This window comes from Protopterus annectens, chromosome 10.part0 (genome assembly GCF_019279795.1).
Source record: "Protopterus annectens isolate FY-2018-M chromosome 10.part0, PAN1.0, whole genome shotgun sequence".
NCBI classification, from domain to species: domain Eukaryota; kingdom Metazoa; phylum Chordata; order Ceratodontiformes; family Protopteridae; genus Protopterus; species Protopterus annectens.
In genome coordinates this window covers 1824455732-1824473304 of record NC_056744.1, presented here as the reverse complement: position 1 = coordinate 1824473304, position 17573 = coordinate 1824455732, and the positions used below count along the sequence as shown (strand labels likewise).

At 39.0% G+C, this 17573-nt stretch overlaps 1 protein-coding gene across 1 annotated transcript in view; it reads left to right on the top strand.

Annotated features, from left to right (window-relative positions):
* The window catches only part of ITGAL (integrin subunit alpha L), a 1030513-nt gene that overhangs the window by 844006 nt on the left and 168934 nt on the right, over positions 1-17573 (top strand). The window contains exon 20 of the mRNA XM_044086682.1: positions 16814-16955. Coding sequence (XP_043942617.1) covers positions 16814-16955 — 142 coding nt within the window. The remainder of the gene's footprint in view (positions 1-16813; positions 16956-17573) is intronic.

Sequence of the window (17573 nt, the reverse complement as noted above, 5' to 3'; positions counted from 1 at the left end):
GAAAATAAAGACTGTTAGGTAAGTAGGCACATCCAAGTTGTCGGATGCTATGAATGTTATTCTTCTTTTTACAATAATATGTTGCTAAACAGATTTCTTGAAAACAAAACAAAGTACAATCTTTCTAAACCATAAAAACATAATCATATAAGGAAGGGCTAAAACAAAAGATAAAAATTAAAAAGGATGAGTTTCACTATGTTTGTGTTGAAGTTTGATGAGAGGATATTATGAGTAAATTTCTGGGATCTGTAAACATAGATCATGTAAGTATAGCATGTGATGTACATGCTACATGCCTAGTGGCATAAATGCATAAACTTCATGGCCACTTAGGGGAAGGACACAGTTGTACACTAGTATCAAGCAGAAGAAGAGCTTTTTGTGCATGGTGAAGCATGGAGCGAGTGAAGGCACTATCAAACACTGATAGCAAATTAAAAAATAAAAACCAGTTTTAATTTCTTATAATCCACTTGTCCCAAACCCTGCCCCCATGCCTATTACTGCCCATGGACAGGGGCACATTTTTAGCACATATGACATTGGAAACACGCTGTCATTTTTAGCAAAAAGTCACTCTTTTATTTCATTTGTGTAAGCAGACACACCGTATGCATGTTTGCAAGCAGGAAATTAAACTAAGATGCTCAGTGGTTAAGGTTTGTGCCACACACATGCAACATTCAGATATAACATCATTATGGAATCTCTGTGGTTCGGTGCAGGAAATGAAACTAAGATGCTCAGTGGTTAAGGTTTGTGCCGCGCACATGCAACATTCAGGTATAATGTCATTATGGAATCTCCATGGTTCAGTGCAGGAAATGAAACTATTATGCTCAGTGGTTAAGGTTTGTGCCACGCACATGCAACGTCAGATATAACATCATTATGGAATCTCCGTGGTTCGGCGCAGGAAATGAAACTAAGATGCTCAGTGGTTAAGGTTTGTGCCGTGCACATGCAACATTCGGATATAATGTCATTCTGGAATCTCCGTGGTTCGGTGCAGGAAATGAAACTAAGATGCTCAGTGGTTAAGGTTTGTGCCGCGCAAATGCAACGTTCAGATATAACATCATTATGGAATCTGCATGTTCTCCATGGTTCGGTGTGTTCTTTTTTTAAGGTACTTTCATTTCACTTTACCTCCCTAAAGCATTCTAATTAATTGCGTCCTCTAAAAGTGGCTCAAATCATGGTTAAAAAGTTCCATAATGGTCCTGTTCGCTTACCCAGTTAACACATAATGGAATTAAAATTGGTGACCTCTATTATCTTACCTTCTGAGTGATGCGAGCCTCGCTGACAAGCAGGTTTACTGGTTTGGCTCATTTTTGCAGTCAGGCAGATCTGTGTGGCATTCCCATGATGATTAAAAAACCGGACCACCTAGGTCAACCACTTCACTTTATTGAGAACAACCAAACGACTAAGCGCTTTCGCCAAAAACTTAAACTGGCTTCTTCAGAGTCATCGGGATTAATTAAAACAACACATTAAATACTAGTCCCTAATTCAGACTTTGCCAATCAGTGATAAAACAGACCATGACATCATAAAAACATCACTTCCTTTCAATTTAATCCTTTGGTACCATAAACACTGCTACTCACACTTATATACACCTCAAAAACATATATGTTAAAAACATATGTAATAATAATGTGTATGCATTTTGTGAAATACACTGTTAAACATTATATTGGATTGACAAGAACAAGTTTTTTTTTTTAAATTAGATGTATAAATATAGTTTGCATGTCAAGGTGGAAAATGAAAGATAAAAAATACATAAATAATGTACATACATTTTTGAGATATAAGACAAAACCCCTCAAATCATATTTATTTTATTTTATTTATTGCATTTGTTTACTGGGATAAGTCCACTGGGCCTAAAAGAGCCCATTTTCAGTGGAGGCCCGGGGAGAAAAGCTCCAATGAGATACAGAAAAAATATAAACTTTAATTAGTACAGAAGCAGAAACAGTGTCACAGATAGTAAATATAGTAACATATACAGAATATATACATAGAAGCAGGAATCTAGTTTGTTTGATTACAGCAATATATACAGAAAATATACATTAAAGTAGAATTCAATCAGAGTGGTATCCTTTGTTTTAAAATGGCATTAAAGAGGTGCTGTCATTTAAACCAGGTGGACTCAGAGTGTTGAGTCTGAGCTGTCATCTAAATTCTTTAGCCTCAACCTCTGTATTAAGGTCACCACCTCTTTCTTTATTATAGAGCCTGTCCACTACAAAAAAGATAAATTTCTTAAAATTTTCACGTCTGCTATGCAACTAAAGTGCATTATGCACGTTCTTGTTTTTGATGGCTCTTAGATGCTCTGATATCTGATCACAAAGCCTGCAAATACTTTTGCCAACATACAAACTATCACACGCTGTGCAAGTTGCTACATACACTAACATAGAAGTATTACAGTTACATTTCCTGGGACATGCTATAGAGAAGTTGTAATCCTTAATCCACACATAAGGGCCATCATTTATAAACCTGCAGTATCTGCAGATACCACATTTAGACATCATAGAAATATGATGTTTCATGGACCCATTGTGTGTTTCAAGAGTGTATTTGATGTTTTTACCCCTACTGTAAACAACTTTTGGCATATTGCCCAATGTAGATTCGGTGTTGATGTCCAAACAAACATTCCAATTATTATTCAAAACTGAAACCAATTGGGGGGGTTAGTGTGTTGTATTTCATTACACACACATCTGCTGGTTTGGTGACTTTCTCTGTATGTACCCCTACACAACCATTTCTCAAAATTGGGGTGTAAACGGTTTCTCTTTTCCTCAAAATCTCTTTCTTGATATTCAGTATCAATTTTAAGGGGTAACCCCTCTCAAGAAACATACCAATTAACTTGAACATCTCGTCCCTGAAAAAATTATTATCACTCACCAGTCGAGATGTTCTCAACGTTTGCCCTTTGACAATACTCTTTCTTTGGTGCAAAGGGTGACAGCTTTTAAAATGTAACAAAGAATTAGAGTATGTTTCTTTCCTGTAAACCTTCTGGTGACTTAATCAATTTAATATCTTAAAAGTTGATTTCACCTGAATGCCAAGAGTGTGTGAACCTGAGGAAAGAGGTTGTGTTGTTTAAATAATCAATAAACTCTCCAATTTGAGTTGCATTGCCTTTCCAAGGGATGAGTATGTTCGCCAAAAACCTGTTATACAGCTTGATATTCCCCATAAATTTTGAGGTGAATACATAATGGTTTTCCCAATGAAGGAGGACCAGGTTAGCAAAGACAGGGGCACATCTGGCCCCCATCGCTACACCTGTCCTTTGATGGAATAATTCTCCTTCAAAACTTAAATAGTTATTTTTCAAAATTATCTCCATCAATTCCAACAAAAGATTTATTTTAGTTTTGTCAACCTTATTGCTGTTTAAGAGGCTTTCATGGAACATGTGTAAACCCTGGTCATGGGGTATTACGGTGAATACGTTTATCACAGTTACTGTAAGAAAAACATAGTGGGTTTGCGTATTTCCTGTTTTTAAACATCCAGGCAATGCCAGGAGTCCTTTAAAATATGCTCAGCATCATCCAGGGCTGTCCTAGCCCAGTTGCCCACAAATGCTGCTAGAGGTTCGGTCTTGGAACCCCTTGTAGCAACTATTGGTCTAAATGGTGGATTATACATGTCCTTGTGGACTTTTGGGATGCCAAAGATAACAAGCAATACTGGATGTTTGACACTCAAATAGTTGTATTCCACTAGATCTATTAATCCCTGAAAAAGCGCATCCTGCAAATACAGGTCTGTGTTGGTATAAACTCTGTTAATTTCACTCCTGGATGCCCTACCATAGGTGTCTCCATCATTCAGGATCTCATTCATTCTAGAACTGTAGTCAGTAGTGGTCATCACAACAACCCCTCCACCCTTATCTGGTTTCATAAATCTGTATGTATTTTTTATCTTTCATTTTCCACCTTGACATACAAAGTATATTTATACATCTAATTTTAAAAAACCTTGTTCTTGACAATCCAATATAATGTTTAACAGTGTGTTTCACAAAATGCATATACATTTTTATTACATATGTTTTTAACATATATGTTTTTCAGGTGTATATAAGTGTGAGCAGTAGTGTTTATGGTACCAAAGGATTAGATTGGAAGGAAGTGATGTTTTTATGATGTCATGGTTTGTTGTATCATTGATTGGCAAAGTTTGAATTAGGGACTAGTATTTAATGTGTTGTTTTAATTAATCCCAATGACTCTGAAGAAGCCAGTTTTTGGCGAAAGCCAAAGTCGTTTTGTTGTTCTCAATAAAGTGAAGCGGCTGACCTAGGTGGTTCATTTTTTTATTTATTTTGTGTTGTTCTAAGTTGTATTGGTCCTTTTGGACTAGTTTTTAGTGTATTCCCATGATGATGTCTGCAGCATTAAGTCTGAATAGCAGAGAAATGAGCTCTAAAAATAGTGTAGTATCAACACGTAATCTGAAGTATGAATTTGTATGAAATGTAAAGACATATAGGAAGTCGTTTTAATAGTATGATACATATGTCATAACGTAAACACCACTGATACATTTTTGCAGTTGTGATATATAGTCAGAACCCAAATTACAAAAAGCTGTCTTTCTTATTGGACAGTGTTATTCCGGGTGTCTGCCTTCCCTAGGTTTCAGTATCATCTGGAAGCTATGCTATGGTCCCCTTCCAAATATTACTGTGGAGTCTATTAACGTCTTCTTAACCCTCTGTTCATTATATACTTTTAACTTTTGCTATTTAAAGATTGTGAGACACAGAAGTAATTAAAAGTAATAAAGAAAACTAGAGATGCCCCTGCTTGACAATTTTAGTTTTTTTTCACAGGTTAAATATGGGATATAGCTAAATGCTATAGTTAAGATGGATGGCATATTAACGAAAGCGGGAAATGTAGTGGATGATGTTATTATGACAGAACAGAAAGGCAGATGTGTGTGTGTGTGTGTGTGTGTGTGTGTGTGTGTGTGTGTGTGTGTGTGTGTGTGTGTGTGTGTGTGTGAGGTAACAGAGAAGAGATGTGAAGAATAAAGGAAATAGCCATTTATAATATTTTAATATTAGCACATGGAACACAAGTGACAGCAAGAAACAGACAAAATGTTATTTGAACTGAATATACAAATGTACAACACAGCTATGGTTCAAGACAAGACGTACTTCTACAGAAAAGCCAAAGAAGCTAGATGTAGTGTGTCACAGGAAGTTGTTACAGAAGAACAAAAAGAGGGAAAATAACAATCACAATAAATAGTATGGAACAGATTGGCAGTAAAACACTTCAATTTTTCAAGGATAAAAGCACTATGGGAAATCGTTATGGACTTAGTGTGTAGCAATGTGTTTAAAAGACAGCTGGATTGCAACATGACGGCCCCATTTTCAACCACAAACCAGTTACATAATAATGCCACGAGCTGTAAGCAGCAAATAGCAATGCCAGCAAAATGTGCATTGCAGCACTTATCTTTGTTTTCAGTTACAGACATTCACTTCAAGATTCTGCAGCAACAACAGAAAAACAATCGAGAACACTGAGGTTATGCAGACGTGAGACAGAACAGTATATAAAATTTAAACAGAAACAAGCCTGAAAGAGACACTTTGTATCTATAGTTATGCTTTAGAGCATATTATAAATTTGTAAACAATGATTACAGACCCAAGAGTGATAGATATAGTATTCCATAGCCTGGGCCAAAAACAAAAGAAAGCCTTTTCAGGGCATTCATGTGCATGGAAGGGTGGGTCGATAGGTGACAGGTGGCATTCAGGAGGAGGATGACAGCAGTGACCTAGCAGACATGTTAAGGTTCAGGGTTCTGGAGTCAGATCTGTGGGGTAAGGGGACAAAGCTCTGACTTCGACCCAGGCAAATCAAGTTCAGTTATTGACTTGAGCACTTATAGGTTCATAGTATCAGGTTAGATGCACTTGCGGGCCACTTTCCCTTTTGTGCTTCAAATAAACTATTCCATTTAGTTGAAGGTTGGCCTTACCCATCCCATGATTTATAATTACATATTACTCCTAACTTACCCATCCCATGATTTATAATTACATATTACTCCTAATGAGACTAACTGGGATCATACCACAGATAATTTGAGGGACCTCAAGCATGGACTAAAGCATTTAGGAGCTGTCTCTGTCCGTTAGTAGTACAGGGGGCAGTCCTGGGTAAACTTTCTGTTTCCCATGCACAGATCCAAGTTGTGCTTAAATATGGACAGGGATGAACTTTGTTTTATGTGGATGGGGAGTCTGTTCCAGAGCAGCGGTATCCCCTGTGAGATATACCTGTGCTGTGTTGATGTTGCAGAAAACGTTTAGATGCCTAGGCTGATTATTTCTGATGCCATTTGACTAGTTGGAGTTGGCAGTGGATGAGCAAGGAATGACAAGGCTGAAGCCTACTTAACTTTCCCAAGGTGGAGGGGCATAGGATGACGTGGGAGGAGCTAGGCTGCTTATCTAGCTGTGGTAGAACCTGGAGTGGTGGCAGCAGCTGGACTGAGTGATTGGGTAGGTCCAAGAGGTGTACCTCTCCTTGAGCCTATGGCAGGGCCACCCCAAATAACTACTGTTCATAGCTTACCTCAGCTTCTATTGAAAGCTACAAGCAGGTAGGGGGGTAGGCCATAAAGCTTCATGAAGCCAGCCATTGTAAACAGCAGTCATGATTTCTTGGTTCCTTCTCCTGTGGGAGACCCATTGCCACCACACTGATTTTATTTGCTGGTTATTAAAAAATGAATATTTTCTTTATCTATGATTTGTTATGTGTTCTTAGTATATGCATAAACCTCAGAGAAAGGGTAATTATTGAAAACACAATAAATAATGTGCTGTTCTCTTTGTGAAGATTTGGGAGCCTCAGAGTATGGAATAGTTCATGTCATATTCAAGCCCATATACTCATTGCTATAAAGTGCAGTGAGCCAAAAATACAGTCAAACAGTAAATGAACAAACTTGGTTTCAGTAAGTTCGAACAGAGCAGCTAGGTCTCAAGCACTTGAAGTAAGTCATAGGGAGAGGCTGAAAGAGAGAGAGAGACAATTAGACATGGCCATCATTCAGATAAATGCTGAAAAACTACAATGTCAAATCTACAGCATAAGTTAAAGATTAACAAATTACAAGGTAGGATATACTTTGGTAAACTGTTTCTTGGAAATCAACTACAAGATGGGACGATGACCATAAAACAAGTGGAAAGTACGTATTTACAGAAAGCATATCACCAGTGATACAACAGGATGCAAACTCTCAAAGGCCTGTAAAAAGACTGTCCAGGAGTTTGTATCCAGGTCATATGCCCTCTATCTCCAAACCATTTGTCCACCAGTACCTTAAAGGTATCCAAATTGTGTGTGTTAGTCTTACTGAAATTTGCAAATGATTCCAAAACCTAGCTGCTCTCTAATGAAATCTATTCTTTTTTGCATTTGTATTAAAGGCAGGCAATTCTGCAAGTGTTGTTTTTAATGGTATTATAGCAATGTAAGCTAAACATCACCCCAACAGCTGATGAAACTATATTATTTTTAGTACATTTGTAAACTAAAATCAAGTAATTTATGATGAATCTGTAACTTACAGAATGTAGATTCAGCTCTGTTAAAGCTTTACAAGCTTTAAACAAAAAACTGTACAAGCATGGTTTTTCACAGATATTTGTCAAGTAATAGTTATACAGACCTGCAGTATTTGTTGTCAGGTCTTATTAAGTTCTTTTCAACTGGTGCCAGGACATTGTGTTGCTTACAAGCAATAATGTGAAGGAAGTCGCTTAGGGCTATACAGTCCAGGCTAATGATGTTAGCAGCATTAACCTCAGAGGTGAAACATCTACTAAGAATTACTCCCAAATCCATTACTTTGTTTTTTTTTTTTTTTACAATATTTGGTGGTCAGTGACATATAGGTTCATAGGTTCATAAGTTCATACTAGGCTATCTGCCCTAGGGCATTTATAAGCCTAGCCAGAGTGTGTTTGGCTTTCGCCACCCATTTTAAATGAATTTTGCTATGCCCTTTTTCGAGGTTAGTATACTGTGCCTCTGTCTAACAGTGACACAGAAGTGATACTCGGGGTAAACCTACGATCTCCCATCCACTCAGCAAGATTCCTCTTGAAGAGAGTCAATGAGGGACTCTGCCTAACCTGGACTGAGATTTTATTCCAGAGTGAAGGGAGCCTCTGGGTTATGAATCTGTGCCTCCAGCATGTCCTATTTATTTCAGTGCTGAGGTTCAAGTCTCTCGAGCGCATAGCTCGATGGGATTTGGATTTTCTGAGGTGCAGCATGTCCATTAATTCCGGGTTGGACATGGCTTTATACGTCAGGCACAGATCGCCTCTGAGCAGGCGGTATGCCACTGAGTAGAGCTGGAGTTTCTTTAACCGGGCAGCATATGGCATCTGTTTGAGCCCTTTGATCCTCATGGTAAGGTACTTTTGGGGTCTTTCCAGTTGCTGCAGGTGTCTGGTAAGGTACATCCCAAAAGGGGCATTGTACTCAATTATGGGCCTGATGAGGGATGAGTAAAGAAGCACGATGACCTCCCCTGATCTAGATGTGAATCCCTTCATGATTAGGTGGGCTATATAAAATGTTTTTCTAACCACTTTGGCCAAGTGGTTGTCAAATGAGAGATTGCTATCAACTTGGGTCCCCAGGTCCCTAATTACTTCTTCCGTACTTAATGGATTATCACCTATGTGGTAATTTGTGGGCACTTTGTTTTTGCCAAAGGGGATGACTATACACTTTTTGGTGTTTAGCTTGAGGCCATGGCTGTGGTACCAGTTGTCTGTTTCTATGAGGCCCTTTTGGAGGATACTTGTGTTGGCTGGAGAGTCGATTATGGCACCCAGTTTGCAGTCATCTGCGAACTTGGTCAGCCACAGTCCTTCCATGTTGGCCTGTACCTCCGAGAAATATATACCGAACAAGAGAGGTCCCAGGACTGAGCCTTGTGGGATGCCACTTGTAACTGGTTTGGAGTCTGACATGGCTCCAGCAATTCTAGCCATGTGGGTTCTGTCCTTGAGCCAGTTTGCAACCCATCTAGTGACATAGGGGTTTATATTTAAGCTGGTGAGCTTATCAATAATGCCCGAGTGGGGTATTGTTTCGAAGGCTTTTGTGAGATCCAGGTAGGCTGTGTGGACCACCTTCCCCTCGTCAATGGCCTTGGTGACTGTTTCAAAGAAATTGACCAGGTTTAAGAGGCAGGATCTGCCCTTAACAAAGCCGAACTGGGTAGGATCCAGTGTCTGTAGGTCCACAATATCTTTATTTATGAGGTCCATGATGATCCTTTCCATAGCTTTGCAGACCAAGCTAGTTAGGCTTATGGGGCGATAGTTTCCAGGATCCATTGAGGCACCACCTTTGTGGAGAGGGACCACTGTTGCTGTACGCCACTCTTTGGGTACATATCCTGTAGTAAGGCTGAGGATGAACAGTAGTTTTATGTTTGGGTTTAGCTCTTCTTGGAGTTCATGTAGGACGCAGCCCGGGACACCGTCTGGTCCCATTGATGCTGTGATGTCAGGGGAGCAGCACTCTGCTGGGATAGATACTTGCCCTTTTGGTGGGGGGGGGAGTTTGCACTGAACCTGTCAGTTAGGATGTTGGCAATGTCTGTGGGTTCAGTGTATTTCTTGTCATTTTGGACTAATTCTGAGCATATCTGGGAATTCCCACCAAGGTTCCCTAGCATAACTAAAGAAAGCCTTGTGATTATCCTTAGTGTCCTGTGCAATTTTTCTCTCTAGGCTGGCCTTAGATGATTTTATGAGTGCCCGTAGTTTTTTGCTAATACTGATCAGAGATGCTTTCCCTTTTTGGGATTTTGCTCTATCATGTAGTAGCTTCCTCCTTCTGTTGTATAGTTTGTTTATGGCTGGGGTCCACCAGACAGGACGTCTGCCTTTGGAGGATTAGGTCTTGGTTTTATTTGGGATTGCATGATCCATGCATTCCTGAAGGTGTTCCCAGAATGCGTTTATAAAGGATTCTGCGGTCTGGGCCATATTTTCCACAGGCCCAGGAGCTTTGAAGGATTCCACCTCATTTTTGAGGAGTGGGAAATTTGCTTTAGAGAAGTTTTTCACTGTGGTTTTCTGGGCAGGGGGTGTGGTCGGGATGTGAATATCAAGTGAGATTAGTTTATGGTCTAATCTTATCAGTGAGGGATACACTTCTGGTCTGGAGCATAGAGTCCCTATGTTGGTGATGATCAGGTCCAGTATGTTTTCCCCTCTTGTGAGAGTGGTAACAAGTTGTTCCATAGCATTTCAGTTTATAAATTCTAGGAACCTTTGGGCTAGGGTGTTGGAGCTAGAGTAATGCTCCCAGTCTATGTTTGGGTAGTTGAAGTCGCCCAATATAATGGTGTTTGGAGAGACCTTCATATTTTCCAGTGTTCTCAGGAAGGCTGAGTGGGGTTCCTGGGTTTGGGAGTGTGGTCTGTAGCAGGCTATAAACTGGAAGGCAGTTTTAACCACTGTTAGTTGCACATGGATAGTCTCTGATGCTTCGTGTTGTGCCACCAACCTGGAGGTGTGGGTATCTTTGACGAATATTGATATTCCCCCTCCTTTTGTGGTTCGGTCCAAGTTTTGGGGCTGAAAAGCATGGTATGAGGTATAACCTGGTAGTGCTGGGGTGCTCTCTGGAGCCTGGAACCAGGTTTCTGTTACTGCACGATATCGATGTTCTCCATGCTAAGGAGAGTTTCAAGTGCATGCATCTTGAGGTTTAGACTTCTGGCGTTGAGTAGCATTACTCTTAGTTTCTTATCCCTTGTGATACCTATGGAGGTGGCCTTTGTCTTTTGAGCCTTGCCTAAAAAAGGCACTATGGGGGTAGCAAGAGCCTTTGCCAATATCCGAAAGCCCAAGGGTGACAGGTGCAAGCCATCCCTAGCGAAGCATCATGGCTTGTCGAGCATGTCACCCCAGGCTGACAGGCATTGGATCCCCTTTGAATGACACCAATACTTAAGCCAATTGTTGAAATTGATCATCTTGTCTTCATATTGTGGCATCATTCTTGGTGAGGGTAAGATGCTACTCAAGGTCAGGGTCATACCGGCCTGAGCTACATGGTCAGAGATCTCCTCTATGTCTCTTTTCATGTAGTCCAGGGAGGTACTTAACTTTTATTGAAAATTCCAAACGGAAGCACTGTCATATGCCAATATTAAAACAAATCTTATTGTCAGTTGACTAAATGGACAGTAGGAATAGCTTTCTCTGTGTACTTTCATGCTCTGTCAGTTTCATAACTATTGATTCAGTGTTAGTCTTATCTTGAAATTTATCAAACTATATATCCTTGTGTGCACTGAGGTGTTGTTGCCTTTATTTGAAACCTCCCTTAGACTAAAGTTAAGGAACCAGAAGCTCTTTGCTATAATTCATTATGCATGGCACTGAATAGCATCTCTGGAGCTGTGATCACAAACAAGATTCGTTAAACATCTTACCACAACAGATAAGGAACTTGTCTGCACTTACACAAAAACACTAGTCATGGTCCTTAACTGGTTATACCCAGGACAGCTGCTCATCTCGACTCACCCTTACAACATCTCTAGAAAAGTAGCCATAAATACATTAAAGGAGAGAGAACTGCACCAAAAAAACTGAAAGAAAACACCTTTTTCTGCCAGTCTTGAACTTTTCTGCACTGCTAATGCCTCTGCATCAAAGTAAATGATCACTGTATTTTCTAATTTGTTACACCCCCAAATGATCTGAAGGAGGCAGCCATGTCCGGCATTAATTTGTTTTGCAGTCAATGGATTCGCCTTCCCCATGTCATGTTTGAGGGACAGAAATAAATCCTTAAAGATGAGGGGATCCTTTACTGTAGTTTTCTCTCTCATCAGTTGACAACATTGCTGTGATGGCTTACTTTTCACTGTCAGCATCAATCAGCATTTTTAATTATGTCACTTCCTTTGATTTAGTGGCCGTCTCTGTTGCATCATTTTAAGGAATGTTTGAATGACAGACTTGGAAATGGAGGTGGGTTAATGGCTCTGTAGTTGGGATAAGTGATGTAACCTAATTACTGTGTCACTCTTAGTAGCTATTGTGATGTAACATATGAAGAGAAAGATGCAGGAAAAAAGGCAAACATAATTATTAAATTATGTTTTTTCTGTATGTGAAGGGTTTAGTATTGGCTTACAGGGAAGGAAAAATACTTTTTGGACAGCAAAACTTGACTTTTGGGTAGAGTTTTCCTTTAAACAGAAAACGTCATAATACAGGTCGTTGTGGGGACCTCTCCCCCCAGTTTTTAGTAATTTCACTGGAGAACCTATTTGCAACAATGGCTTGACCTTCCTGGTGCATGACTTTCCTGGCACAGACCCAGTTTGCTATCCATGATACGTTGTACCTATCAACATCCAGTGATAACATACCAAATAAAATTGCCAAATGTGGCACTGAATCAAATGCTCTGACAAGATTTAAATGTATATAAAAATCAGCTGTCAACTTTGAGTCAGCAGTGTCAATTGATTCATAAAAAGTGCAATAAATTGATTAAACATGAGCAGCAGGCTGAAAAGTCATGCTGGTTAATATCCAATAGTTATTTAAGGACTATGGGAAAAGTTTGAGAACAGTTCTTTCAAAGGATTTGCCTGTGATCCTTGTGTAGTTACTAGGCTGATAATTTTCATTTTTAGTAGTGTCGCCAAACTTAGGAAGAAGCACCAGTGACGTCTCTTTCCATATCCCTGGGGCATAATCGGGGGGGATACATGTGCTAGGCGTGGTATAAGGCCAGAAATGATTCAATAATGATATACCCGCTATACCTTTTCATTTTAAGACCCACTATGCTTATGTAATTATCTAATGTATGATCATGGATTCATTTGTTACTATCTGTTATATCTTGTAATTGTATGTCTAAAGCACAATGCACATGTAAATATTTTATGTATAGTAGTTTTAACAATTGTTCTGGAGTTTTCTCCCCGGGCATCCACTGAAAACAGACAGCTATGTCCAGTCAGACCTCCCCAGTATAAGCAAATGTAAAAAATAAATAAATAAATATTATTCAAAAATAAACATTTTGGTACTTTGTAGGAGACTTACAGCAATGATCTGTGAATGTCATAGCTCTCAACCTCTTAGAGCAAGACATTTGGACAAAGCCATGAATAAAAGTGGGAGAAAACGCCCAAAAATAGGGACAATTTTTAAATATTGCTCTTACAAACTTAGAAAGTTGCTAGAATAACAGGTTTTGAATTAGCATGAATTTTCTGAGGGCATGAATTTTCTGAAGGGTATGAAGTTTGAAACTCAAATGTCTGTCATTATTTTCTAACTTTAGTCTTAAACGAGCTGACACTGATTTGCCAGAAACCACAATTATATGAAAAACAGGCCAAAAATATAAGGCAAAAATCTGGACATTCTGCAAAAATCTGTACAGTTGAGAAGTATGCAGTGTACTCAGTCTGTGTGCCTGTGTGCACATGTGTGTTTACATGTAGATGAGCGTCTTTGCTAATGCGATATTTAGACTTCTGGACAAAACACCAGCAAGAGCTGCCAATGAGGTTTTGTGGCTAAACCATCTCTCCATCATAACTGACCACCCCATGTTGGGCAACTGGCATGGAAGAAAATAAATTCTCTGAATCCCAGGGAGGGAGAGGATGATTTATAGATGATATATGAAGACTTTTTGTTTCCACAAAGACAGTGGTATTTGCATAGAATAGCCTTTCTCAGAAAGTTTTTGAGTCAAAAACAGACAAGGAATTCAGAAACATGGAGTAAACTTAAGGTAATTTGAAGTGTTAGGAAGAAGTCATATAATGATAGGAAGGAACCACCACTTAAAAGCTGTCCATTTAGGTGACCTGAGCAGTCCTTGTATATGTTTCTCCAAATGACATCATACAGGTAAGAGGTGTGCAGTGAATGGTCACTAAGAGGATCAGTGGTTATTGGAGAAGTGATTACCTGAAGTGAGGAAAAGCTGTCATGTGTACTCTTGTACAACATGTTTATACATGTATGTTTTAGGCATGTACCTGATAGAAGAGGAAAGACAGAGATCTTGGTAAAGGGAAAGAAAGAAGGTAGCTAGCTGAAAAGTGATGGTCCCAAGTCTGATTAAAGGAAATAATGACCAGAGGGGTTCTAAGAAAGAAGGTGGCTAGCTGAAAAGTGATGGTCCCAAGTCTGATTAAAGGAAATAATGACCAGAGGGGTTCTAAGAAAGAAGGTGGCTAGCTGAAAAGTGATGGTCCCAAGTCTGATTAAAGGAAATAATGACCAGAGGGGTTCTAAGAAAGAAGGTAGCTAGCTGAAAAGTGATGGTCCCAAGTCTGATTAAAGGAAATAATGACCAGAGGGGTTCTAAGAAAGAAGGTAGCTTGCTGAAAAGTGATGGTCCCAGGTCTGATTAAAGGAAATAATGACCAGAGGGGTTCTAAGAAAGAAGGTAGCTAGCTGAAAAGTGATGGTCCCAGGTCTGATTAAAGGAAATAATGACCAGAGGGGTTCTAAGAAAGAAGGTAGATATGGTGAAAAGTGATGGTCCCAAGTCTGATTAAAGGAAATAATGACCAGAGGGGTTCTTGGAAAGAAGGTAGCTAGGTGAAAAGTGATGGTCCCAAGTCTGATTAAAAGAAATAATGACCAGAGGGGTTCTAAGAAAGAAGGTAGCTAGCTGAAAAGTGATGGTCCCAGGTCTGATTAAAGGAAATAATGACCAGAGGGGTTCTAAGAAAGAAGGTAGCTAGCTGAAAAGTGATGGTCCCAGGTCTGATTAAAGGAAATAATGACCAGAGGGGTTCTAAGAAAGAAGGTAGATATGGTGAAAAGTGATGGTCCCAAGTCTGATTAAAGGAAATAATGACCAGAGGGGTTCTTGGAAAGAAGGTAGCTAGGTGAAAAGTGATGGTCCCAAGTCTGATTAAAAGAAATAATGACCAGAGGGGTTCTAAGAAAGAAGGTAGCTAGCTGAAAAGTGATGGTCCCAAGTCTGATTAAAGGAAATAATGACCAGAGGGGTTCTAAGAAAGCACTGAAACATGAGTGAGGGGAAGGGTAAGAGGGTGGCAGCTGCACCTAGCAGGTGGGCTGGGTCAGCTAATACCCCCTGTCCATCAATGTTTTCACGTGTTCCCATAGCCTTACTTTCATACCTTTGGTGCCATATTTAATAATGAACTAAAGGAGTGGGTTACCGACAAATTATGCTCTTCTCATATGGAGTTGTCACCAAATAATTTATTTATTTTATTATTTATTTTATTTTATTTTACATTTGTTTACTGGGAAAGTCCGACTGGACACAGGTCCATTTTCAGCAGAAGCCCAGGGAGAAAAGCTCCAGTACAGTACAATATAAAGGATACAATATGGTAAGATAAGAAGAAAACATCACATCACACAGGAAATAATAGAACTGAACATACATAGCAGAACTTAACAATTGTTAAAATATCAAAAGGAGAGTCAATACCATTTAGGATATACAATTGTGAATATCTGAGAGATAAAATTTTTTTTTCTTGAGAGCACAGCATTATGGGAGATTTATTCTGGGGTGTACTAGCAAAGAAGGAGAGGTAGAGAGACGCTTATTTTGTCAGAGAGCCCCTATTTTGTTGTTAGTAGTCATAGCTACAGTGCGCTGGTATTTAACCACATAAAAAGTGGATAAACCTCCTACAGCACATGTATTATGTAACAAAACAGTTAAGATATAACCTAAAGTTAAATAGTGGAAATAGTGAACAGTAACCACAGACATAACCCAAATTTGAATATTGTAAGAGTCACAGATATAAACTAAATTTAAACTGTACCTGGAGTACTTAGAAGCCGATTATGCTTAGATAACGTCATACTCCCAGGCAAACGGCTGATCAGAGAACAGGATTTTCCTTACTATTGTATTATTTGAATTTTAGACTGTTTGTAAGACAAATTCATATTTGGTGTCTCAAGAACACACTTCTAGAAGGGAATTTGCAAATTGTTCCTGCACCCTGCACACAGAATGACCCTAGGTGGACTATGGACTTTGCGTGTTCATTTGTTTATGGTGAGGGGGAGTAATCTCATCTGGAGGTCTACAGAGACATGCACACTGGTAGGTTTAATTTCACCTGGTGGACTACAGAGACATGCATGCTGGTAGGATTAATCTCACCTGTTGGTCTACAGATACACGCAGACTGGTAGGTTTAATCTCACTTGCTGGTCTACAGAGACACACACAATGGTAGGTTTAATCTCACCTGCTGGTGTATAGAGACACACACAATGGTAGGTTTAATCTCATCTGCTGGTCTACAGAGACATGCAGACTGGTAGGTTTAATCTCACCTGCTGGTCTACAGAGATACGCACACTGGTAGGTTCTGCATACACATCTAGCATACTGAACCAGCTACAGTTGTGACTGCAAAAAAGAGCACGTAAATATTTAATTTCTTACATGAAACAGTTTGAATTAAGTACTTGGCATATTCTGGCAATACAGTACCAACATACATGGAATAATGTTGTTTATAGCAGTGTAAAATGGAAGCGAGAAATATTACTTCTGTTACAGTGTTGACATTTAACTGTAAAAGAGGATCTCAAATACAAGAAATGAAAATCCAGTAAACTGCTGTCCCTATTAGAAGTGAATTTATGCCCTTACTCTGTTATTTCTGATTGTTTTTAAAGGGAGTCACACTTTGTGGTTAGCGATCTCACCAAGGTGAACGTGACTGTTAATGTAGAAAATAGAGGAGAAGATGCCTTTAATACGTTGCTCACATTCTACTATCCACCAGGGCTGTCGTACCATAAGGTTTCACTGTTGCAGGTAATTTATTTTCTGATGCGATAATCAAACTGTGATTTCAGTCACTTTATTAACCCACTGCTGGAAAATGAACATTTATTTAAAGCAGCGTTATCATGAGATACATGAAAACATAGATAAATACAAATATCCAGAATTTTATGTGACCAGAAAAAATTCTAAGTCTTTCCTCCTTTTTTATGTTAGAATTTTCAAGTTCTGTTAGTGTTCAGTTGTATTCTAGCAAGAATGCTATTTCTGGCCTTCATGTTTGATTTCAGCATTGTAAACCTAAGATCCATTATCTCATGCTAAAATAACTCAGGAAAGAGGATGTCACCAAAAAATGTGCTTTGACATGCAGAAAAATGAATATTTTTGATGTAGTTGTGCAGAATGATGTTTGTTGCATTTATTTTAATGGAAACTAGATTACATCTTCAAAGACTAACTTATCAAACGCAGCATAATTTAGTCCACATAGTTATAAATCAAGAATGAATTACAACATTTTGTCAAAACATTCTGTAAAAATTCAGGGTAAAAATTATGTGAATCATTGAGTACAGTGTATACACACACACACACACACACACACACACACACACACACACACACACACACACACACACACACACA